Source organism: Cotesia typhae, unplaced genomic scaffold, assembly GCF_013202065.1.
Source record: "Cotesia typhae breed Kobodo isofemale line unplaced genomic scaffold, CoteBio_Ctyphae scaffold_152, whole genome shotgun sequence".
NCBI classification, from domain to species: Eukaryota; Metazoa; Arthropoda; class Insecta; order Hymenoptera; family Braconidae; genus Cotesia; species Cotesia typhae.
The window spans coordinates 2227803-2249857 of record NW_027423776.1 but is presented as its reverse complement, the minus strand read 5'-3'; the positions used below and the strand labels follow the sequence as shown (position 1 = coordinate 2249857).

At 31.4% G+C, this 22055-nt stretch overlaps 4 protein-coding genes across 5 annotated transcripts; 1 reads left to right on the top strand and 3 right to left on the bottom strand.

The window, feature by feature from the left end:
* Positions 1 to 1221: 1221 nt before the first annotated feature.
* Pgant5 (polypeptide N-acetylgalactosaminyltransferase 5) lies at positions 1222 to 21977 on the bottom strand. 2 transcript variants are annotated; one of them, XM_074255638.1, is made up of 8 exons: positions 21701 to 21977; positions 14449 to 15212; positions 11935 to 12253; positions 11636 to 11813; positions 10356 to 10536; positions 3453 to 3691; positions 2326 to 2460; positions 1222 to 2256 (listed from the first exon to the last, which is right to left on the bottom strand). In XM_074255638.1, exons 2-8 carry the CDS (start codon positions 15047 to 15049, stop codon positions 2107 to 2109), a joined length of 1803 nt encoding a protein of 600 aa, XP_074111739.1. In that variant the 5' UTR covers positions 15050 to 15212; positions 21701 to 21977; the 3' UTR covers positions 1222 to 2106. The 2 variants fall into 2 exon arrangements, with proteins under 2 accessions (XP_074111739.1, XP_074111738.1); XM_074255637.1 differs by lacking the exon at positions 10356 to 10536 and adding an exon at positions 11209 to 11389 and having other exon boundaries at positions 21701 to 21970.
* Positions 15417 to 17751, top strand: LOC141535980 (uncharacterized). The gene is made up of 3 exons (XM_074256173.1): positions 15417 to 16264; positions 16398 to 16594; positions 16766 to 17751. The coding sequence occupies exons 1-3, from the start codon at positions 16122 to 16124 to the stop codon at positions 17749 to 17751; spliced, it is 1326 nt and encodes a 441-aa protein (XP_074112274.1). The 5' UTR covers positions 15417 to 16121.
* LOC141535979 (uncharacterized) lies at positions 18067 to 18624 on the bottom strand. The gene has a single exon (XM_074256172.1). The coding sequence runs from the start codon at positions 18622 to 18624 to the stop codon at positions 18067 to 18069; it is 558 nt and encodes a 185-aa protein (XP_074112273.1).
* On the bottom strand, positions 18758 to 20053 carry LOC141535975 (uncharacterized). The gene is made up of 2 exons (XM_074256167.1): positions 19443 to 20053; positions 18758 to 19336 (listed from the first exon to the last, which is right to left on the bottom strand). Exons 1-2 carry the CDS (start codon positions 19632 to 19634, stop codon positions 18758 to 18760), a joined length of 771 nt encoding a protein of 256 aa, XP_074112268.1. The 5' UTR covers positions 19635 to 20053.
* Positions 21978 to 22055: the final 78 nt, after the last annotated feature.

The following is a 22055-nucleotide window of genomic DNA, read 5'->3' as shown; positions in this document are numbered from 1 at the left end:
TCTTAAAATAACAAAATTTATAGTTGTTTTAAATTAAATAAAAATTATAGTATTAAAAAGTTTTATTCTGTTAAATGAAAATTTATACTTAAACGAAATCAACAAATATTCATACACCTGAATCAGTAATTTTTAATCATGTATAATATCTAAAAATACTGGAAGAACTGATTAATAATAATTCGTGTATAATCATAATGAAATGAAGAAGATCTCATTAACAATATATAATAATATATCTTTCTTTAAATAACATATTCGCATTATTGATAAGTAGAATAAAATTAGCGAAAATATATATAATTAGAATCAACACTTGTAAGTGTGTGTTAAACGACAATTTTGACATTATGAGCATTCGATTTTATTATTGATCTTAAATGAAAAAATAAATATTGTATTATTGAAGTAAACAATTGATTAAATTGAATTTATGGTTAATAAGACAGTTTATCGTTATAAGATTCATACATTTTTACATGTTCTTGAATACGTGAGCATTTTTATGATGTTTAATTACTGTTGTCGGAGTATGTTCGTAACTTTATGGACCCAAATTTTTTGTCTTTTTAATAATACATCAGAAGAGGCTACATTTCTATTTACTACGGTATGATCATTAATGTAACTATTATATTCGAATATATAATTTTTTCAACGAGCATCAATTCATTTTCGTACATTAATTGTAAATAAAAGTATTACAAGACAAATAAATGAAATTTAAATAATTAGATCATAACGATGAGGTATAGCAACAGTAATTAAAAATCAATATATTCTTAGAAATCTAAAAAATGATGAATAAATACAATATATGATAATTATAATTATAACAATCAACGGGTGTTGTCAAAAGCATTTAGATTAACACAGTAAAAAAAACGTTTGTGAATATCAAAATGGTAAAAAATAACAGAATTGTATACAATATGTAATTTTTACAAAGAAAAATGATAAGAAAGTTTGTTACGATGAATATAAATTTTTATTTAATGAAAATGCTGAAAACGAAAATTTAGAAAAAATAAAGTCATTTCTTATGAATTCTGTACCCATCATGCGATTAACGGCTGTGACTGAATGATGGTAAATTCGCTACTTCAAAACGTTTAATATTTTTCGGTATTTTTCGATTTCTTCACTTTCAAAAGTATTAGACCCTGTATGTATTACTTGTCCTAATATTTTTAGGAATGATAGAATTAAAAAAACGAAAAATACTTAAAATTATAGTTATATATTTTAAAATGGTGTGATCATAGTCTTTAATAGCGTGATTAGTTTGACACGTTAACGTTTCACATTGAATATTTTAGTTTCAAGTAATAAATGGTCGCATAAAACAGATTTAGAGTATAGATACAGTCTTTTTTTTTTGAGTCAAAATTGCCGCAATACAACCTTATTACCATTTACTCATTTTTCTTTCAAGTGCGAATCTATTTAATAGTATAAAATACTTTGATCCGTTTTCTTATATTCTAATAGATTAATTGGTATAATCTAATAAATAAAATTAATTAACTTTTCATTGCATTTAAAAACATTCAATCAATTATAATTGAGACATTTTCGGCCCTATTACATTTTCATATTTCATGTATTAAATAAATGTTTATGATTAAAAATTGCACTCATTCCCTGTGATCCATCGATAGTGAAACCTTTTTTTTCATAATTTACTTTCTGTGCAGCAGCAAATATTTGTTTTCAACAGATGTTTGATATGCTTCATCATTATGGTTTAATAACTTTAGCTTAAATGCCAACATATTAGAATTTTTATTAACGATCACTACAGTTATAATTACTATAGATTTGATATTTGTTTACCATAAAATGGCAGTAATTGTTTCATTTTGTAGTATTTTTTTTTTCTTTTTATTCCACAATCTTCCGTATTTATATTCTGATAAAGCTTATCAACGTAATAAAATTTTAACAATATTTTAAAAATTCGAGCTATTTAAGAAATACCTTAAATCATTTTAGATTTTTCGTTCTGGTTTTAAAAGCTTTTTTTGAGTCAATCGTCAGATTAGAATTTAATAAATACATTAACAAGCGTTGTGCAAAATTTTTGCTTATGTAAGCTACCTGATATTAGCTAGCTTGCCATTTAAATTTACTAGCCATTATCCACTTTTGACTGAGGTTGTGAGGGTCACATGGAATTAAAATTGGTGTTGTTAGATCTCCACTTTGAGGCGCGGATAAACAATGTCTTGTATTAGTGTGTCTAATCATTTTATCCTAAAATAAAATTTAATTTTTTAGATATTATGATACATAGGTTCAATAAGTTTAAGTCCATCAGGTTACCTCTTCATTGTAAGACCACGCTTGATTTCCTCCCATCCCGTGACAACGAACTATTTTAACAGGGCCTTGAGGACTTGCTGCATCGAGGCACATATCATCTGACATTATTTGTTGTCGCTTGGTGTAGGCAAATACCTGAAAGATAATGTCATTTATTTAAATATCATCGATTCCTTCAATTTTTTTAAAAATTTAGTTCTCTTTTCGTTTATAATGAGTTGAAAAAAAAAGTTTGAAAAATCCAAAAATGCACGACTCATGATGCTCATTTAATTATGAATTATTAATAAAATGAAGAATGTTAAAAAAAAAATATATATAAAACAGCTAAAATAGCACGATAATGCGCAAGTGTCTCTAGTAGGATAAATGTACACAATATATATAGATGTACAGCCTTCTGGTATTTGTTTTATTTTATTAATTGTAAATAAACGATACTGAATTATCTAGCCATTCGCATTCGGTGACCTACAATTCTTTCAAAGAATTGAAAAAAAAAAATTAACTAAATTAATGCATTTTTTCGCAAGTTATAGTGTTTCCGAAGTTTCATACATGACCTATTTTGATGTTTTTTTTCGTTTCTATTGCACTAAATCAATTTTTAAAAAGTATGGAATTAATCTCGATTAAATAATCTTGATAATAGTATGCAAAATATCTTGATTCCATGAACTAACAAGGCTATAATAATAAAAATAGTTGCCGAAATGAGGTGAAAAAAATTTTTCGATCGAAAAGCATTCTCTGATGCCTCGCATTATGAGTCGTGCAAAAATATCTAAAAGTATAAGTTCAATGTCTATACTTTCTGTAAAAAATGAAGAAAAAACTTGAGGATACTTGTTACTTTTTAACATGGTCAATGAAATAGTTAAAGTAAAATAGTATTTCAAACACAAATTATTACAAATACTAAAGATTGATGCATTTTTTGCACTGGCAAAATTTTAAGAATATGTTATTTATCAATTATAAAAACATGAAATTTTGAAAAAATTAAAAGATGTTACTTCAAATATTGGCTGATTTTGTGCAGAATGACTTGTAAGTAGAAGATAAATCTTTAAAAAGTAATCAATCTATGATAAATTTGTTATAAGTCATAAGTTTTGAATACTAACCTGATTACCACCAAGACCATGACAATAACTTAAACCAACATTCTCCCCGGTTTTTCTGTCCATAGTATCTAAACAGTTGCGCATTTCTAGATTCGTTATGTCACCTAAATAATGATAATCCAAAGGCATAGGAGACTCGGGATAAACATTCTCCAAGTACCATCTGAAGCTTTTACACTTTAGTTTTTCACGTAATTGTACACGTTCAGATACATCACCAACCGGGACACTCGTTGCACCTAAAATATCAAAATTTTAGTCATTGTAATAAAAAACAAATATAAATTTAATACAATTTGCTCCATGCAATCAAGTAAAAATCAACGAGTACATTTGGACTGGACAATATTTTTCAATAACACCTCAACTGTAATTGTGAAAAAAAATAAAAATAATGTAATCGTTAGATTATCCTATAGATTTTTCTATTAATATTTTTTCTATAGTAAATCTTTGATGCCAATCGGTAGAAATTGTAAACGCGCTAAATGCAAAATAGCCTTTAGCAATACGTTATAGACTTTAGAGATCGAAAGAATTAAGTTTGCCATAATTATTTTTTTGAGCTCAGGACATTTTTTTTTTTTTTGTTAAAGTCGAATCATTTTAAAAATCCGAATTAACCAACAAAAAAAAAACGAAAGAAATCTAGATAATTTGTAGAGGCATAGAAATATTAAAACTGAGGTAAAGACTTTAAAGAAAAAGGAATCCAAACAACGAAAGGCTCATGAACGAAGTGAACGGAAAATGGAAAAAGTTAAGAGATTAAAAAATTAAAGTTGAGAAGAAAAATTTTTTGATCGTTTAACATTGTTTCATTGGACATTTTTATAGAAAATTTAACCAAGGGACCATTTTTTCTAATGGAAAATTTTCCATTGGGTATATATATAGTCATCATCATCATATTATCGGACCAATTGTTCGATTACCTTAGATACATTAAAAAATGATCATAATGGGTTAATTCTTGTTGAAATATTCATGATTTAAAATTTCAAGAATATTAAAAAATTTTCGGATAGAAAACCTCAGATCATGATTTTGTCAATGTTTTGATACAAAGTGAAGGTTTAAATTATTTTCAGAAATTAATTTTTTCAACTCTGCAAAATTTACTTCGAAATGGTTTGGTTCCAGTAACAAGAATTAATGTTCCGAGGTAGAAAATTTTATACATAATGATGGCAAAGTTGATTTTTACGAACTCATAGTGCAAAAAGCCATATGAATATAGTTATATCCTAAATAAAACACTCAATGAAAATACACTGATGTGATAATCATACAAATGCTAATAGAATACAAATGATATGTGCATGTTTATATATGTGCTTATTCAAAAAAAAAAAACATGTACTTCAGGTTAACATAAACCAGCAGTACAGTAACTAAGAAAAAAAATTTTTTTTTTTATATCAACCACGTGAGTTGGATTTTTGAGCAATATTTAATTCGGGTCATGCATAAAGTATATAATTCTTGACTACCTATAATTTAATAAATGTTTTTCACAAAATTAAAAGTAATTACTTTGTCTATATCTATGAATTCATTTTCACGTGTGTATTTAATTAAAAATACTATAGAACGTAAGAATTTCTATTACTTGAATTTAATTGCTTTCTAGATGAAGTAAAAATTAAAAAAAAAAATCAACTTGCAAATTGATATTTGTACATAAACGTTGTGAAGAGCTTTTGATTATTGAACTGTTATTGTTCTATTTATGATTGTTACATATCTCTTATTATGTGTGTTACTCGTATTTTTAAATTATCAACCCTTAATTGGTATAACATTGTTGGCACCTTGGGGTTACTGTAATTTTAAGTTAAAATTATTTATTAAAACAAAACGACTAAATGTTTTGTTGGAGATCTAGTAATACACACACACACATGCATTGTACTCGCGCATACTCGCCGCGCATGACTAGCTGTTGCCTCACACATATATACATATACTCACTTACTCCGTTTTTGCACACATAACTAATAGCACGCTGTAATTCATAGCAAAATAAGTTTCACTCAATTAATTTAACACATTTCACATTAATTATTTCCAAACCCTGCCAAACTCCTACAGGTTATGGGCCCAGTAGTGAGTTAAAAGTGAAATAAAATAAAAGTTGAAATTGTGAATTAGCGAAAGCAAAAATTTAATTGTGAGCACGTGGCGAAACATAACCCACAAAAATGTACTCTGACGTATCATCACGCTTCGAGGTGTTAAATAAGACAAATTACGACGTCTAGCAGGTGTGGATGCAATCACTCCTGGTGAAACACGATCGATGGGGATATGTCAGTGGAGAAATTGAAGCTCCAATTGTCGTACCTGGAAATGAGTCGACCGTACGAGAACTATCCAAGTGGAAGTCAAACGACGCCAAGGTCAAAGCAGACATTGTACTGTCGATGGGACGCGCCGAATTAAAAAGCATAACAAAGTGCGAGACGGCGAGGGAAGTTTGGCTGAAAATAGAGTTAATACACGCGTCAAGAGGACCAGTACGAAAAATTGAGCTGCTCACGGACATTACATCGTTCAAAATCGAAGAAGATGATGACTTCAGAGAAAAATTGGACAAATTTGCCAACGCCGTTGAACAACTAGAAGATATGGACATAAAAGTTCCCAGTGATATGTTAGTTGTTCTCATTCTGAAGGGCCTGCCGCCAAGTTATGAAAACTTTCGTTGTACTATCCGATCCAAGGAAGATTTACCGGATATAGACACACTCATAGGCAAAATCTCGGATGAAAGTCGAAGTCGACGTGTCACTGATAGCGACGGTGGCAACGACGCACTGTATGCCAATCGCCGGTACAACAAGGACCGACAGCAAAACAGGCCAAAGAAAAAGGGAAAACTCAAATGTTTTACATGCGGTAAAACAGACCACCTTGCGGCCAAATGTCCAAGGAAGCAATATGACTCAGCAAAAAATGTCCAAAGGAATCCGGAGAATTACTACGTAGAAATCACCAGTACGGAAGAGGTGAATACTGCATCGTCGACGTCAAGATGGTGTCTTGATAGCGGTTGTACCGCGCACATGTGTGCAAGTGAGGAGCTGATGACAGATGTAAAAGAGTGTTCATCAACGCTCAACATGGCGAACTCGACATCGACGATATCGAGGTCAAAGGGCAGCGTACAACTGATGGCATCGACGGACGACAAAGTAAAAAGACAGGTAAATTTACATAATACTTTACTCGTTAAAGACCTGCGTACTAACTTGATTTCCGTCTCCAAAATCACCGACTGTGATCGGGAGGTTATATTCAGGAAAAATGAAGCGGTCATTCAGGACAAGGATGGAAATGTCACGTTGATCGCAGACAGAGTTGGAGACCTATACTATCTACGTGAAGATGGGGAACAAGTGAAGATGACGACAAAAGAGAGAACACTTGCGGATTCGACGAACGAAAATTCTCCAGCCAAAGAAGCAAGGATCTGGCATGCAAGACTAGGACATCTGCATATGAACGCCGTGGTAGACCTGTCACGAGGACAGGCTGCAGGAATGAAGCGACTGTCAGGATGTGCGACATCGTGTGACGTGTGCCACCTGGAGAAAATGACAGCAAAACCATTCGCCGTGCGTACAGAAATAAAAAGCCAAGGTATATTGGAGATAGTACACTCGGACTTGTGCCAACCTTCCAAAACTAGATCAGAAGGTGGAAACAAGTATTTTGTATCCTTCATAGACGATTTCAGCGGTTGGTGTATGATATACATGCTGAAGAGCAAAGACCAAGTCTTTGAAACGTTCAAATCATACAAAACCTACGTTGAGAAGCAGACTGGAGCAAAAATTAAGGCATTGCAATCAGACAATGGCCGAGAATACCGCAATAGGCAATTCGACGACTATCTAAATCAAGAAGGCATTAAAAGGCGCTTAACCGTACCCTACACGTCGCAACAAAATGGTGTTGCAGAGAGATTCAATAGGACGATCGTCGACATGGCCAGATGTCTACTAATACAATCAGGATTACCAACAATGTATTGGGGAGAGGCTATCAACACTGCTAATTATCTGAGGAACCGTTGCCCCAGCAGAAGCCATGGTGGAAAAACGCCATATGAGTTGTGGCATAATAAAATACCAAACCTAAGCCACCTACGAGTATTTGGAGCCAAAGCATTTATCCTGAAGAAAGGACCAGGACATAACAAGCTCGATGAGAAATCTGTAGAAGGCAGATTTGTGGGATACTCAGAGACTGCGAAGGCATATCGAGTTCAACGAAATGATACTGGAAAAGTCGAAACGACGCGAGATGTTCGCATTATAGAAGAATATGAGACAAGAGAACTGGAGAAGACGAGAGTCGATATCGACTATTTCAACTTCAAGGAAGATAATGCCGACCCAGTAGGACCGAGCATAAACGAGAGAGTCCAGCGACATCGTGAAGAAAGTCCGAAGGCAACGAGAGCGCGAGGAAGACCACGAAAGGCAAAAACCGGGAATCGAGGACGACCGAAGAAGGTGTATCGATACATGAGTGTTTCGAGCCGTGCATCGAGCAGAGGGAATCTATCTCAAGACGAAGATTTAGCAGAAGAGCACGAGGAGCTCGAAGACAACAACGACGACGTGTTTGAACCAGAAAATAATGAAGGCCGAGGTGAAAAGAGACCACTCGACACTTCATTGGTACCAGTGGACAAACGCGTGCGAAGTGAAAGGGACACATCCAACTCCGCAGAATCGCCGGAAGACACTAAAGAAGACATCGACGAGGAGATCATGAAGTCAAACCTCGTAAAAAATTTCGCCCTAACAGCCGACATAAATCTGGAAGAAGCTGTTCATGGAATCGACGCACCAGAGTGGAAGCGTGCAATTGCCAGCGAAGTGATGTCTCATCTAGAATACGGAACGTGGGAACTCGTGAAACGCTCAGAGCGAGGGAGAGTAATAGGCTCCCGGGTAATCCTGAAAAATAAAATGTCAGCAAGCGGTGAAATCGAGCGCAGGAAGGCGCGAATAGTGGCCAGAGGTTTTACACAGAGGCCAGGATTCGATTTTGATGAGACGTTTGCACCAGTAGCCAGACTGGAATCCATCAGGCTCCAGCTAACAGAACACTCCAGCTAGCCCAACGACGAAACTGAGACCAGGAAAAAATCCCGAGAAACAAGTCAAAAATCCAGAATATCGAGAACTTGTTGGATCTTTGATGTACTTGTCAGTTGCTACCCGGCCAGACATTGCACACACCGTCAGTGTATTGAGCCAATTTAACGAGAGGCCTAACGAAGAACACTGGGGTGCCGCCAAGAGGGTACTAAGATACCTAAAAGGTACGACGAACTTGTCACTAGTGTTCAACCGACCTGTGGACAAAATCACAGGATACGCCGACGCCGACTGGGGAAACGACCCAGCAGACTCCAAATCGTACACAGGATATGTATTCTTGTTGGCAGGAGCAGCTATCAGCTGGAAGTCAAGAAAGCAAAGGACTGTTGCCTTATCGACGACGGAAGCTGAATTCAAGGCGCTCACCGAGGCCACCAAGGAGTCCATGTATCTGCGAGGACTTGTGCAAGAATTAAAAATCCCACAAGTGTCAGATGGGTTAATTTACTGCGATAACCAGGGTGCAGTACAATTGACGACAGCAACGAAATTCCACGATAGGACGAAGCACGTCAGTTCAACTTCGTCAGAGAAGCCGTGAAAAACCAGTTAATCCACGTAGTTCATACGCCGACTGAGAGGATGATCGCCGATATCCTGACTAAATCATTACCAAATGCAACCCACGTGGGGTTAACCCGGGCCTTAGGACTCCAAAACGTTCAATAGGCTTGCATATATATATATATATATATATATATATATATATATATATATATATATATATATATATATGACATGTATGTGGCTGCATTAAGGGAGAGTGTTGGAGATCTAGTAATACACACACACACATGCATTGTACTCGCGCATACTCGCCGCGCATGACTAGCTGTTGCCTCACACATATATACATATACTCACTTACTCCGTTTTTGCACACATAACTAATAGCACGCTGTAATTCATAGCAAAATAAATTTCACTCAATTAATTTAACACATTTCACATTAATTATTTCCAAACCCTGCCAAACTCCTACATGTTTTATTTAAAAATTTAGTTTTATCATTCTTCGGTGTCTTTTATACGATAGAATAGGTAGTAAATAATTATTTTAATTATTTTCTTAAGTAATTTAATTACTTTAATTATTGTTGATAATAAAAGGCTTGTTAGATTAGTCTGACCAAATAAGTAGAATCACTCTTATTTTGGCTGATACTTGGCTCATATTTTGAAGCGTAAAATTTTATTTTTTGGTACTAAATTACTAGTCAAAGTATTATCGATCTTATCTATTTGATCATGTTAGCGATAATAATCTTGCTTTACTAACTTAACAAACTTATAATAGAAAATTTCAATATTCTGTTTCTACCAATTCAACTTTAGCTGATGATATTAAAAAATTATTGTTCAATATTTTAAGTTCAAAGGTAATAATTCTGACAGGTTTTACGTCCCTTCTAGTCTGTCAGAATTTTTACTTTTAAATCTGTATCAACTATAGCTATTGATTGTTATTATTTCAAATTTTCTGTTTAATACATATTTAAAAAAAAATTTCATTAATAAATTGAACGGGTATCTGATAAACCATACTTAAGCTCAAAATATACGTACTGCCAAGTTATAAAATTAATTAAAGAGGATGCAAACTACTTGAAATGAGGCACATGCTATATAGATGTGTTAAGAAGATAGGTGTGGTATTTGAGAATAGTGAATTAATAATTTCTTTTGAAAATCCTTGTCAGGCTGTTTTGCAACTAAAGTCTACCTGGATTAATGTTGTAATAGAAGTATTTCCATTGGTCCAACCAGACCTCAGCAAGCCGCGCATTGTTGTGGTTCACTATTTTGCTTGTACCACCAGGGAATGTATATGGCGTTGACTTACGGAACACGTGTCCAACATGCGAACATGTTGCGATTTCCAATGTCCCCCCACACATCCATATCTAACCAACTCAATTTAGTTAGTGTGTTAGGCACTTAAAGTTTACACAATAAAGAAATTTCTTAAAATAATAATTATAAAGATATGATACAGATGACAATTTGGTAGCTAGGTAACTAGCATCTTCCGGATTCACATTGTTATACCTAAATTAATATTAATTTTTAATGAATAAATTTGTTATTTAGGCCACATATAGATGTTAGTCGGTTGGATGGATGAGTGGTTAAGACGATGTCAAAAAAATAGCAAGTTAATTAATTACAAGCCTGACTTTTGAATTTATGTAATACACTGTATTGAAAAAAGAAAGCATACAAGAAATGGAAAAAGCCTTTGTTTCCTGAAAAATTAAAAAATATATTTTATGTTATACACCCTGTTTAGTATTCTTTACTCATGTAAGAAATACTCGCTCAAATTATACTTAAATAGGTTTTAAATTTCAGATACCCGTCTAATGATTATGATTGCTTGAGCGACTATCTCTAAATAAGTAGTAATCATCATTTCACTTATTATGAAATTCATGCAATTTATGCATAATTTGTCTGTTAGAAGCAACATAATTAAAATTACTTTTTAGTATTTAGACAATTATTAAAATTTTAATAATGTTAATATTATAATTATAATTTTTATTACACCTATTGTTCGATCATGATAAGCTAACCTGGGTTCATCAAATAGTAAAATTCTTTCCACTCATCCAACCAGACCTCAGCTACCCTACCAGTATTGCGAAGTATGATCTTGCGGAGGCCACCTGGGAATGAATATGGACTCTTGTCACGGAAAACATGACCTACGTGTGAACATGGGCTGATTTCTAAAGTACCACCGCATTGCCATACCTAAAATCAACTGAAAATTTTGCAAAAAATCTTGGAAAAAAACTAAAGTACAATATCCAAGTTTCATTAAATATAATTCTAGATGCTGCAAATAAAAAATCTTTTATAATTAATTTTTCGTCAAACCAAGTTTACAAGTATCGGTACCACTTGAAATAAACGATAATAATTAACATTTATAATAATAATTATTATATGTAACTATTTACAATAATAATAGAAACTTTGATAAAACTTATAACTTACTCTGAAACTCATTTCGAGATTTTCACCACCCCAAATATCCATTCCTTCATCGTATGCTCCTATTTCGTAGAAGTAGTCTTTATCAATGGAAAATAAACCACCTGCCATAGTAGGGGTTCGCAACGGTGCAGTTCGATCTCCATTACGTCTATCCATTTCTCTTTGTGCTACACGGTACCTGATTGGATGAAAATAAACAGTTATTGACAATGATTAAAATCGATAGAAAAATCGTTGCGAAAATAAAAAATTGATAATGCAAACATGTGTTTCTTATATAAAGAAAAAAAAATAGTTACCATCTAAAATTGAGTTTCCAATTAAAACCTCCCCATGTCATGTCACTTGCGGTGATATATTCAAATGTATCATCACTTATAACATCTATTATTGGGCAAACTACAGTTGATCGATTCTCTACAATTCTTGCTAACAAAGGTTCAAGCCAACCTTCAGTACATTCGCAATGAGCATCAAGAAAAGTGATTACTTGTCCTTTTACATGCTTAGCCCCTAGTAATCTGGCTCTAATTAATCCAGATCGTTTTCCTGTACGTAAAACGTACGTAGGAACAGGTAAAATACTGACATCATTTTCAAGATTTTGTTTTAAGTGATCTGAAATATGTAACAGTTATAAAAATATGATGTATTGAAAACAATTCTGAATGCTATGTGCTACTGTAAAAAGTTTCGATCATTACTGGATAAATAAAGTATATTATTGATGTATTCTCAATAAACTTTTTATCATTATCATGATTATTTTTATTATTATTTACTAAAGAGTATTTATTATTGTAAGCCAACTTTCCCGATCCGAATGATGGTAGACTAATTCAATTTTCATTTATTAACTATTTTCATCATACTATTGTCGGTATGAGCACTCATACCATTCTCGCGCATTTTTTAATTTTTGAGTATCGATATCTCAAAAACTAAGAGGAATATTGAAAAATTTTATTCGTACTTTTCGTTTTATTTCGTCGGAATCTACACAAGTCCTTGTTCAAATCGAATTTTGTGAAAAAAAGTAGAAACAAAAATTTGAATAATTGATTTGCATATTAAAATGTTAAAAATCAATTGACTTTTAATAAAAATGATTTCATTATATTCATGAGAAGCTAATAGAGAGAATGATGAACTTTATAACATGATCATTACATCGAAATTTTTTTTACATTTTCTATAACAAACTGATAAAAATAACACTCTTGAGACAAGAAGAAAAATTCTTAAATCTAGAAAATTTTCTTGAACCAAGAATTATATCTTGACTAGATAATTTTTCCACTTGACTCAAGAAATTCCTTTTCTTCAAAATCGTGTTCTTAATTCAAAATTCTTGCTCTTGAGTCAAGTTAAATTTTTTATCAGTGTAGTGTTTATTTATGAGTCATTTTAGTTTGTGGCACCTCTTGCAGCATCAGTCCCATACCAAGATTTAAATTATGTGAAGATTGTGTATCAATACAGGACGGCTAATAAGAAAATTTTTGAAGCAGTATTGCACAAAATCAAAAACCATCGGTGGTATTTAACTGGTGAAAAAGCTGCTTTGGCTTTTTTTGATTCAAACTCATCACATCACGTAAAACGAAAAATAATTAAGGTAAATTATTTGCATCACTCAAGTGGTACGGAAAATTTCGTACTAACTTTACCATCTCTTTAAACCTCTGCGTGTAAATTATGCAATTCCGAAAATTAATTACTTAAAAACGGTGGGGTAAATTGATTTGAAATTATTAATATATTTATCTTTAAAAAAAAAAAATTTATAATTTTCTTGAAGTATGCTTTGCAGGATTCAACTACCTTAAAGCATTAAAATGTCATGAAAATTTTAATTTTAATTCCCCCCAATCGCTATATAGTTAATTTAGATAATAAAATTATTAATTTACAAAAAAAAAAAAGATATTGATTTTCTTATTAAATAAATTAATTTTTATTAATTCAAATTCGATTAAATTTTTGTTCGATTCCACATAAATAAAAATTTCTTCGAGATCAACTTCGAGTCATGGGCTGCGAAAAACGATTGTTTGGAAAGATTAAAGATCGTTACTGATTTACAATTGTAGTAGAGCGCTTCAATTAACTGAAGAATACATCAATTTTTTAACTTATGAAAAAGAACAAAAACAATATTTAGTGCAAATTATTCATAAAAATAAAAATACTTATCATAATGCGACTGAAAATTGCTTAACAAATAAATGTGAATAGAGACAGAAAAAATACAAATAAGCAGCAATATTATTAAGAATGTATTCGATACATCGCATTGTTAACGTTACTGTAACTGTTAATCTTTTTAATAAAATTTTTGGAACATTTATAGATGAAATAAATGACTATAACACATGAGACTTCATAGCAAGACTGAAAAACTGTGATAATGACCATAAACACAACTTAAACCACAAATAACTTTTAAAGGATTGATTTTATCGAAAAATTACAAAAGAACTTTTTTGTAAAGCATTCAATTTCCCATCAGACTATGCATTGATCATAGTTGTAGTGGCATTTTTTTCGAAGGAAAAAAATTAATTCTAAAAAGTTCTAAATTTTCATGTTATTTAAATGGGAAATGTAACTCGATTTGAACACGGTTTAATTTGATAATTAAGAGCTTATTTATGTCAGATATTTTTTTTTAGATCAAGAACTAAAAATCCAGGGGCACTCTAATATATATAGATAAATTTATATTATTATCTTATCTTGTTCATTTTACATGAGCAGTGATCGGATCTTTTTACTATCTTAAGGATAAGTGCTGAAAGTATGTTACTTACCACGCTCGCTGGCATCATCAACTAGGATTATCTCTTTTAATAATGCTCTAGGTGATCTATTGATAACAGACCAGACTGTTCGAAGTAATGTGCTCCAAGCCTCATTGTGAAAAACAATCACAATGCTTGTAGTGGGTAGATATTTAGGATATTTTTTCGTTTTACATCCTTCTAATCTTATATCTTTCAATGACCGATTCAAAGCAATCATGTCAGTTGCTACAAGATTGAATTGGTTTAATTTGAATAGTTCTTGTTGTTTTGCTTCATTGCCTGGAGGCATTCGAACGGCTGTTCCTAACTCTCCAGGACTTCCTTTATTTTCTCTTACTACCTTTGCTGGTCGCCATAGTTGTAATTCTGATTGCTTATATTTTTTATTATTGTAATCATTAGTTGGTTTAATTTCATTTATTACAGAATTTTTTGAGAGAGCTAAATTCTCTTCAGTACTTATTACTTTATTATCTGAACAGCCCCATCCAGATTTACCAATGCAATCCGAATAAAACATGAGTATCATCACATCGACCAAAAACCATACTAGAGAAGTTAATAATATAACTTGGCATGTGTGAATACGAATTTTGGATCGGAACATGATAGCTTATTGTTTTTATAACTATTAATCTAATAAAAATTTTTTTTTAACACTTAGTTTCTTGTCTTTCAACTAAAACTCTAACTGGTTTATCAGGCGTGAATAAATATTTCAAATCAAATATTCGTAATTTTCCATGATGCTTCAAGTTTTTTTGAAGTTACTGAAACATAAATACATTATTTTTATTTAAGTAAAAAAATATTTCAATTGAAGATATGTTTTATAAATTTATTAAAATTAGAGTATAGATTTCTGTTAAATAGATGCAAAAGATTTGGTATTCATATGTTGCCTTGGATTGACGAAAGTAATGCAATAATTCGATATATCAATAAAAGGAAATAAGTCTGTGATGTTAGCCGAGTGGTCTAAGGCGCAAGGCCTATAAAGCACTCGGGACTGGCTCACCGGCCAGGCGTGGGTTCGAATCCCAAGCTGGTCTTAGAAACCATCTTGGTTGATATTCGACCCTCGCCGCGTAGATTTAAGATTTTCACAACCCAAAAGATCCCAACGTACCACTCCCAACAGTTAAAGTCGGCGATATGACTACAGCAGTTAAAACCGACTCTAAATAATAACCAATTGGGTATTTGCATGATTTTGATATTCATAAGCTTTTGATATTTTTACATTCTATATAATTTTTTTAAATTTTTGGAAGAAAAATTTTTCGATTTTGTTCTTAAAAATTTAAATAATTTAATAAATAAAAGTGATCCTAAATTACATAAAAGTCACGTGATGTAAAACGTGATGTGATTGGTGTGACGTCATTGTGCTGTTTGTAGCGCGTATATTTGAATGAGCATTTAAGTTATGTATAATATTTTACATTGCTAAAAAACTTAAAGTTAAGTTTTTTTCAATTTTAAGTTTTATACATCCTATTTTTAATGCTAGATTTTGTTGAAAATAATTAAAAGTGAAATAAATTTTTGTGAAATGTTTTTTTAAATTTAAAGTGAATGTGTTTGGAGGTTATGAACATGTCAATGTTGTTATACTAAGACTTTTGAGAAGTATCAGTTCAACAGTGTAGTTTGTGATTATCAACGAATTAATAAAAATGCCTCGGCGAAAAGTGGATCCTGGTTTTAGTGAAGCACGGTCTGATAATTTACCGCGAGTTGATGCATTCATGGTTGCAACTTATCTCGCTACAAACTCTGATTTTGTATCAGCAGAAATGAAAGGAGCAAAAGCTAGCATGTTCGTATATTTTAATACAGCTGTTTATTTAGATATTAGTTATAAATAAATCGGTGCTTTTTTATCAACAAGTTCATAAAGTATTCATTAGCTGTTACATAAATAATATTTATTTTAATATTTTGAATTATAGATCTGGGAGAAAGTCATATGGAGATGCAGCCATTGAATATGTACAAATTAAGCTTCAGGGACCTGAATGTACTCTCAAGTGTCTTATTTATCCTGAACACAGAGTACATAATAAATCATATAGAGTGACTGTAGTTATAAATATTGTTGATGAAGAAATTTTATTGATTCAGTGTCATGATTGCGCCGCATCGTCAGGTAAATAAAATAATTTAACAATATTCAAGTAATAAAATCATTGCGGTTATTGTTTGTTTCATAATTTCCTGCATAAACATTCATATCTAATACACACGTTATATAATATGCTAAAATAAATATTTTGATAATATTATAACCAATAATCACTTCTTGTTATACCTTTTTTAGGTGGATTTAAGCACTCAATCGCGTTTTTAATGTGGCTACACAGACGATCGGAAGAACCATCTCCAACTGATGTTGAATGTTACTGGCGTAAATCAGTTTTATCTCAAGTTGGGTCAGCAATCAAATTCATACGAGTGACAGATTTTGATTCGGAGACAAATATTACTGCTGTACCTAAGTCTTTCAATACTTTGCAAGAATTTGTCAATAGAACAAAACAAAAAAACGTACAGAGCCAAATCTTAAAGTATTTCAACTCTGAGAATACTGAAAAAAGCCTCTCAATACACAATTTATTAGTGGACTTTATTAATTTAGGAGGAACATTATGCGATAATTTTATACAATTTAGTGCAAATCGAATGTCTCCTGACTTGTGTGATAATATAGAAAAGGAAACTCAAAACCAAGCAGATTGTGATCTTTGGTTTTCATTGCGGTATGGACGAATAACAGCGTCGAAAGCTTATGAAGCATCCCGCTGTAATACACCCAATGGAACGTTAGTAGAGTTGCTAGTTGGAGGTCAAAAACTACGCAATACAAAAGCTATGGAACGAGGTAAAGAGCTGGAAGCTACAGTTTTACAACAAGTTGAGCAGAAGTTGAAGCGTAAATTCCAAAAGTGTGGTTTATTCTTATCCCAAAATCACCCGTACTTAGGAGCTTCTCCAGATGCAATAGATGACGAATTCGTGGTAGAAATTAAATGCCCGACGTCTCAAAAAAGCTTTCGCACTTATATTGACACTGACAATTACAATAAAATTGCAATGAAATATTTTATTCAAATGCAGATGCAAATGCTTTTCACAGGAAGAAAAAAAGCAATGTTTATCGTAGCAGACCCAACTTTTGAAGAAACACGGCAATTCAAATCTATTATTATCGATTATGATTCACAAGTAGTTGAAAAATTACTAAAAGACCTAAGTAAATTTTGGAAAAATTGTATTTTCAAGCGTTTATTTAATTCATTGAAATAAATTAAATTATTTAATAAAAAAAATACAAAAATTGAATTCTTAATATAAATATTACATTTTTATTGAACAACAACTTTTAAAACTTATGTTTTTTTGATCAATAGTCCTTGTAGATTAGTTAAAGCTGCGGCGATTGTCATTATATTATCCATCTATGGAATATGTTTAATATTTACACATGAATGAGATTCGCAAATTTCAAATTCTCGTATTCTTCTTATTAATCTTTCAATGTGAATACGGAGACTCGCGATTCGTTTTGTTGCTAACACTTCATCATGACTTGGTTGCTTCTCAGAACTTACTGTTGGTGGTCTAATTAACGTACATTTTTTTTTCAACTACAAAATTTTCTATGTGTTTGAAGCCTCTATCAGCCAGTATAGCAGCGCCTGGTTTTAAACAATCCAAATATCCAGATTGAGAAACTATTTCAGCATCCGATGTTCTACCACCGAATCCAGGTGAAATAAAATTAACTATGCCATCAGGTGTACAAGAAATTAAATATTTGACCGTATTGCATTTTTTGTATTCAGAAGACCAGGTTAATGATTGTTTAACAGGATCTCTTGACTTTTCAATTTCAATTTCTAAACAATCAATGATTGATTCTACTGCTGCATAACGGCTTCGGTAACTTATTGGCAACTGAAGTTTAATTCTTGCTGATGAAGGCCATATAATAAAGTCTTTTAGATATTCTGCCATGACTGGCAAAGTCTTAGTAAAGATACGACTTATATTAGAAGTGGACATTCCAAAATCATCAGCTAAAATCGCAAAACTCTCATTCAATCTTATTTTTTTTAACGTAATAAATATATCAATGTCACTTAAATTAGCCATACGTAAAATATCGATAATATCCATGCAATCACTTGGAATCCCGATGTATTTACGAGGTGACAGCCGAATTTTTCAAATGTTTGCTTTGAATTACGCTTCTGAAATTCTTCTTGTTGAAATGCATTTTTCCACTCATTTTCTGTACTTCCATTTGATGTTAAAAATTATCTGATGAAGTAGGGAATGAACTAGCCGTTGTGTTAGAAGATAAATTCGTAGTATTAGGTGAAGGATTCAATAATTGATCATTATTAGCTGGTTGAGAAATAAAATTATGCGCATTTATATCATCAACCAACTGCTCAATTGGAGATGATGAACGATCTTTAGTCACAGGTTTACATTGAACTTTTACACTTCTGTATGAACTCCTTATTTTTACTTGGACACAAACATGGAGTTTTTGACCTCCAGTGGCAGGGGGATCGTCACAAACATTGGATTTATTCTTTTGAAAATCTTCTGGTGTATTGAAATTTGATAGGTCAGAATGTAAATCGTCCATTATACCTCCTAAGTTTTGATCCAGCCGTAACTTGGCAATATTTAGATCCATTGCTTCAGTACTTACTTTATCAACTTTCATTGAAGGAGCTTGAGGATTCTCTCTACTTCTATCACCCATGCTTAATGATTTTGATTGCTCAATAAATTTATGAGGTATAACATTATTCCTCATACGTTTGTTACCACCAACCATTGTCCATTCCAGCCAATTTTCTAAATCCACTTTGAGCTAAAATGAATAAAATTCAACATCAATTCATGCAATGAGACGAAAATCACAAATTTAGGTTATGATTTTATGTAAACATTAAAATAAATTTTTAATAAATACTTACGTCAAAATGATCTTCACAACAATAAAGCCGAGTTGATGATGAATAATGAGTTTTATTTCCACATGCATCTAACCAATTTTTCCGTTTAACAGAATTTAATGGAACATTTATAAAAATTTTTTCTAGTGTCGATTTACCAGTATTTCTACACGTTAGAACTATACACCAATAAAACTCATTTTTTGACGACATTTCGAGTAATTAAATAATTTTATTTTATTATAAACAACACAACCAGATCTTTTTTAATCAATCACAATTAACACAACAATTGTTTACACCTGCCACGTGTTTACAAGAGATTGGCGCTTAAAATTTCAAATGAAATAAGCACTATGACGTCACATACACGAGATGGAGCTACTTATTCATTTAAATATCTGCTTTTTTTTATTTATTAAATTATTTAAATTTTTAAGAACAAAATCGAAAAATTTTTTTTCCAAAAATTTTAAAAAATTATATAGAATGTAAAAATATCAAAAGTTTATGAATATCAAAATCATGCAAATACCCAATTAAAAAAAAAAAAATAATAAAAGAAAATAAATCTAAAATTTACCCAAGTTATCATTCCGTTCAAAAAACGAAACAAAAATTCGGAAAACGGTTTAATTTTCAAGCAAACTTCATAATTTCATGAAATACCGAGGTCAACTAAAGCAATTATAAATTCCAAACTTATCTAAATCGTAACTAATCTAGATTTGAAAATAATTAATTATTAATTATTAAAGGTAAATTGAAAAAATGTAATTTTTTTTATCTATAATCAAAAATTCGAAAACGGTTGATCCTAAAGGCTATTCCTGCAACTTTCCGCTAATTCCATAATAAACCGCTCAAAATTGCACTTATTAGGTTTTCGATCTCAAAAGTCTGGTAGAAGTTTCATTTTCAACCGATTTTCACGCGGTTGGCAGCATTCGACGCAATTTTTAAAGCGTTATAAAGAATCTTTAAGCTTGAATTGATCGAACTAGGATTTTTGGAATAATTCCGAGAAAATAACTTTTTTGGTTTTCTTTCGACAACGATATATCACGAACGAATTAACCGCTTTTGACCGGGCTGGAGGCGATTGACGCGGTTTTTTGAGGTTAAGAGCTAGTTAATAGTTTTGGAATTGATCGGAAGAGCCGTTTAAAAGTTATTCCAAAAAAACCACATTTGAAAAAATTTTTTTGTAGTTTTTTAGATTTCTCAAAATCTACCGATCCGAATCGATTTAAAGTCTAAGTTTGGTCAAGCTTTTTCGAATGGCGCCAACCGCTACGGAATCGGTCAAGCCTTTCAAAAGTTATAAAAGGATCACACACACACACACACACACACACACATATATATATATATATATATATATATATATATATATATATATATATATATATATATATATACGGCATCACCGCAGAAACATTCGGGGAAGCTTTCTAGGACCTCAAAACGTCAACATCCGTTGAAATCTCGATTTTCGAAAAACGGAGTAAAACCAATAACTTGCCAACTTCTGAAAATTTTCAATTTTCTTAGTGGGAAGTTAACAAAGTTTTTCAATTAATCCGATTCGTAGTCTGTATTTAAAAAATTTTACATGTGTTTTTCAAGAGTTACACACCTGCCGGACACATAAATACGATTTGAAAATTGGGCCGAAAACAAAAACTTGAAAGTAAGAAAATAAGTAGTACAAATAATAAGCGTTCTTTAACGATAAACGTATATGCTTCAGTCAGATTTTTAAAACCAGAATTTTTTCAACAATAGTAATTAATACAAATAGGTTAATCAAAAAAATGTTGTACTTCATGTAATTCACGATATGAAAAGAAACATTTTTATGATACTGAAATCAGCAAACACCTGATAATATTTTTATATTATTATAAAACAATAACGTACTAAAAAAAATTTTCAAATAACCGCTGCATAATTTTATTAATTATCACATTAAATTTTTCTTCATCAGATGTATTTTGACTTTTGTAACATATTTTCTTTATATTTCTATTTGTTATCATTTTCACAATTATCACATGAAAGCGATCTATCGAATCGTTATGACAGCTATAAAATTACTTACCAGTATATTTAAAATAACTAACTATTGGCTTTTCTTTTTATAATTATAATAAGATATTTATAATATCTAATACACTAAGCTAATTAGTTTTTACTTCAGATATTAAAATCAATTAACGTCAGAAATACAATACAATTAGAAAATAAATATAAAAATAAATATTTAATGTACTTACACATAATTTAATAAATAGCGGTCAGTTATAAATAATTGAAACTTTACTTTGTCACATTGTTTAACCAATTTATGTATCAATGTTTATAGTAAAGTGACAACATGATAAATAGTAAAAAATTAAAAAAGAATAGATACACATTCATAACCTTACAATGACAAAATTTCTGAAACGTTTTCATGACAAATATCCGTACACGTTGCACACAATTTTGTAGTCGTCCCAAAAAAAAGTATAGGGCTGGTACAATGTACACTCTTTGTTATAAATGTTGGACCCCGTTTGACTTAACTGTAGTTAAGGAGTTCAGTAGTAATGACAAGTGTATACAAGTATATACTCCACAATCGCAAAG